The sequence below is a fragment of the Gymnoscopelus braueri genome, assembly GCF_963280865.1.
Source record: "Gymnoscopelus braueri genome assembly, chromosome: 17".
Lineage (NCBI taxonomy): Eukaryota > Metazoa > Chordata > Actinopteri > Myctophiformes > Myctophidae > Gymnoscopelus > Gymnoscopelus braueri.
Genome location: NC_137617.1, coordinates 37,079,267 through 37,082,530, shown reverse-complemented (window position 1 = coordinate 37,082,530; position 3,264 = coordinate 37,079,267). Strand labels below are relative to the sequence as shown.

At 45.9% G+C, this 3,264-nt stretch overlaps 1 protein-coding gene across 1 annotated transcript; it reads left to right on the top strand.

Annotated features, from left to right (window-relative positions):
• Positions 1-452: 452 nt before the first annotated feature.
• LOC308105117 (leucine-rich repeat, immunoglobulin-like domain and transmembrane domain-containing protein 2) lies at positions 453-2,739 on the top strand (the record flags this gene model as incomplete). Its single annotated transcript, XM_080455749.1, has 3 exons — positions 453-502; positions 693-1,474; positions 1,937-2,739. Exons 2-3 carry the CDS (start codon positions 706-708, stop codon positions 2,737-2,739), a joined length of 1,572 nt encoding a protein of 523 aa, XP_080311875.1. The 5' UTR covers positions 453-502; positions 693-705.
• Between the last annotated feature and the right edge of the window lie 525 nt (positions 2,740-3,264).

Here is a 3,264-nt window from a genome sequence, read left to right as displayed (position 1 = left end):
AAAAATTGTATGTCATAAAACAAAAGCTATAAGTATACTGGAAAGTAACAAAGAAATTGCATTACACTTCAAAATAACATTTAATGTATTTATTAATGACCACGTCATTTTACTGCTGACTGGATGAATGGACTGGAGGAATTAATGCAGCAGAGCATTTGCGTTTTTACACATCAATAATTCCAACAGTAGTCATAACACAAAGTGGTGCATTGCTAAAAATAGACACTTCCTTCCTATAAGTCTCACATGTCACTTGGTGTCCTTAAGAACTGCGTCAGGGAAGATTAGGGTAGATAATAGGCTTTATTCTATATACCTGAACGCAGAGGTATGTCCTGTTCGACAAGGCCTACTTCACTTATGTCTCCAGGAATATGGCCAACTTTTGTGTTGCTACATTGTCACATTACATTATCGTTTTGGCCTTATTCCAGCTTATAACTCCTGGATCATCAACGTGTCTGACTGGCTGCTCCTGCTCAAATGAGAACTTCGGAAGGTAAGCCCTAAATCTATTACAGTATGTACCAAGTTAAAGAACTTATGGAATAACCACGGCCTTAAGTGTCTCTCTAAACCTAATTGATTAACTTGCCTGCACGAATGTTTTATCAATCTAAAGAAATAATATGACCTTGTTTTATCTGAACATTCATCTAAAAGCATGACATGTTGTCCTTATGTTCTAGGTCCTTACTTTGTATGGAAACCACCCTGGGGAGTATCCCAGCAAACATCTCAAATAATTTCACTAAAATTCGAATAGAAAATTCACACCTCACTGAATTACCCCATGGATCTTTCTCTAAAATGAGTGCCTTGGAGTCTCTGTGGCTCAATTTCAACAACATCACCCTAATGAATATCAAAAGCCTGGAGGGTTTGGGGAATCTCACTGAATTAAGGATGCAGGGAAATAAATTAAGTTCAGTGCCATGGACAGCGTTCCAGGACACGCCAAAACTAAAGATTTTAGATCTGAAGCACAATCGCCTAGACGCGCTCCCAGAACACGCTCTGAGACATCTATCTAGTCTGACCTACTTAGATTTATCCTTCAATGAGCTCAGTGTCATATCAAAGGACGTCTTCGTTAATTGGCCCCTTTACCAGACGGCAACGAAAACATGGGGGAAAGAGGGAATAGTCTCCAATGTTGTCTTGGCACTGCATGACAACCCGTGGCTCTGTGATTGCCGCCTCAAAGGGTTTGTCGAATTTATCCGGACAGTCAGCCCTCCTATAATCCTGATGAACTCCTATTTGACTTGCTCGGGTCCCGGTTCCAAAGCAGGGAAGTTCTTCCATGAGGTCCAGCTGAAAACGTGCATGAAGCCAGAGGCCTCTGCCCCGCAGACAAACATCACTTCATCTCTGGGAGCAAACATAACGCTCACATGTTTAGTCAAGGCCAGGCCTGACCCCACCATTCAATGGATGTACAGTCTGAAGATTATAAGAGGATTTGCTGGTAAGATTATTATTATTTATAAACTTTACCATCCATTAAACTGCCACCGTCCCGTGAGGGTAGCACTTACCATGATATTATCTACAACCTGTGGGCTGCATGTGTTTGTGAGCATCTGTCTGTGAAAACATTTAGAAACAATAGTCTCCGACTGACTTTTTGTGCTTTCTAAGCACAAATTGTTGCCTGCCTCAATTGTGCCAGACATAGAAATCTGACACGTGTGCATGGATTATGTACCAAAGTACAGCCACGGTGACAATAGCGTTGATTCGCTTTCTTTCATCCCTATTGTATACTTCAGCTGTTCAAAATGTGATGTGATGTGAGCTTGTAGATCTTTTTATTTGTGGAAAAAGTTCGCTTAGAATAGCTCGCCCAGAATAGGGACGCCAGGGTTAATGTGGTTAATGCATTATTGTGACAGTGTTTTTCCGCATTTCGTGTGACATCTCCCTTCAGTCACTGAGACACGCGTGGATGATGAGACCATCAGCTCCCAGCTGACCATCCCCTCGCTCCACCTGGCGGACCGGGGCTTGTACACCTGCACAGCCAACAACTTCATCGGCAACTCCTCAATCACCATCATGGTCAACGTGGGGCCCTTCAATTCCTCTGGCCCCATGCCCCCGCCGTTCCCGATGCTGCCGGACGACGAGAACGTCCACATCGAGATCCGCATCGCCAAGCAGACGGTCTACGGCATCACCCTGGAGTGGTACGCGGTGACGCGGGACCCCGCCGAGACCTGGTACACCGTGCACTTTGGCAAGTACGACTCGCCCAAGAAGGACATGGTCTACATCGGCCCCGGCATCAACAGCTACTCCGTCGCCGACCTGTTGCCTCTCACCAAATACGAGGTGTGCGTGGCTCTCAAGAGCCGGCCGCCCCGCGAAGGCCAGTGCATCGTGTTCGTGACGGGCAGCGACGTCAGCGAGATGGAGCAAAGGGAGAGGCTCATTCACATCGTAGTGATCGTGTGTGCCATGGTGCTGGCGGTGCCGGCCGGCATCTACGCCTGCACCACCGAGGTCAAGTTCGACTGCGTGGAACGCTGCGCGGACCTGTGGAAGAGGCGCAGGCGGCACCGCGAAGAGGACGACCCGCAGCCGTCCGAGAGACAAGGGACCTTCGACAGCCTGCAGGCCGCCAGCTCTGAGAGCCTGTGTGTAGGAGGTGGAGAGTCGGTGGAGGTGCAGACGCTGACACGGCGGGTGGAGGACAGAAGCAAAGGAGGCAGTGCAGCTGGGTTGTATTAGCTTCAGTGTAAAAAAGAAGCGACAGAAGGAACTGTTCAACAGTCTTAAAGGAACACCACCGTTTCAGCCTTATCTCCATATTGATTGATTGATTGAATACTTTATTAGTCAAAGATGTAAACAGCACGTGGTACAGTCAGACATTAAGGCTAAAAGGATAACACAAAAAAATCCTGGGGAATTGTTATGTATTCAATTAATCAACATAGCATAAGAAATAACACAATAATACAGTACATGTCATCAACAAATACAAAACACTAGATCTACAAGCTCACAATGTGTCGCATCGCGACGCATTGTGAGCTTGTAGATCGGCTATACAAAGGAGCAAAAGGAAAAACTGCGGCAGTGAATGACACCTCCTTTCTATGGGAAATTGCATTTATCTCCCCTTGTGGTCTCCTGATAGATGATTTTTCAGGCCAAGTTTTGAAATAGACCAGTGATTTACATCTCTATAAAATGCGGTCACTAATGCTCACTATTATGATGCTACCATTTCTGTCTAGTCACTCTGTCACT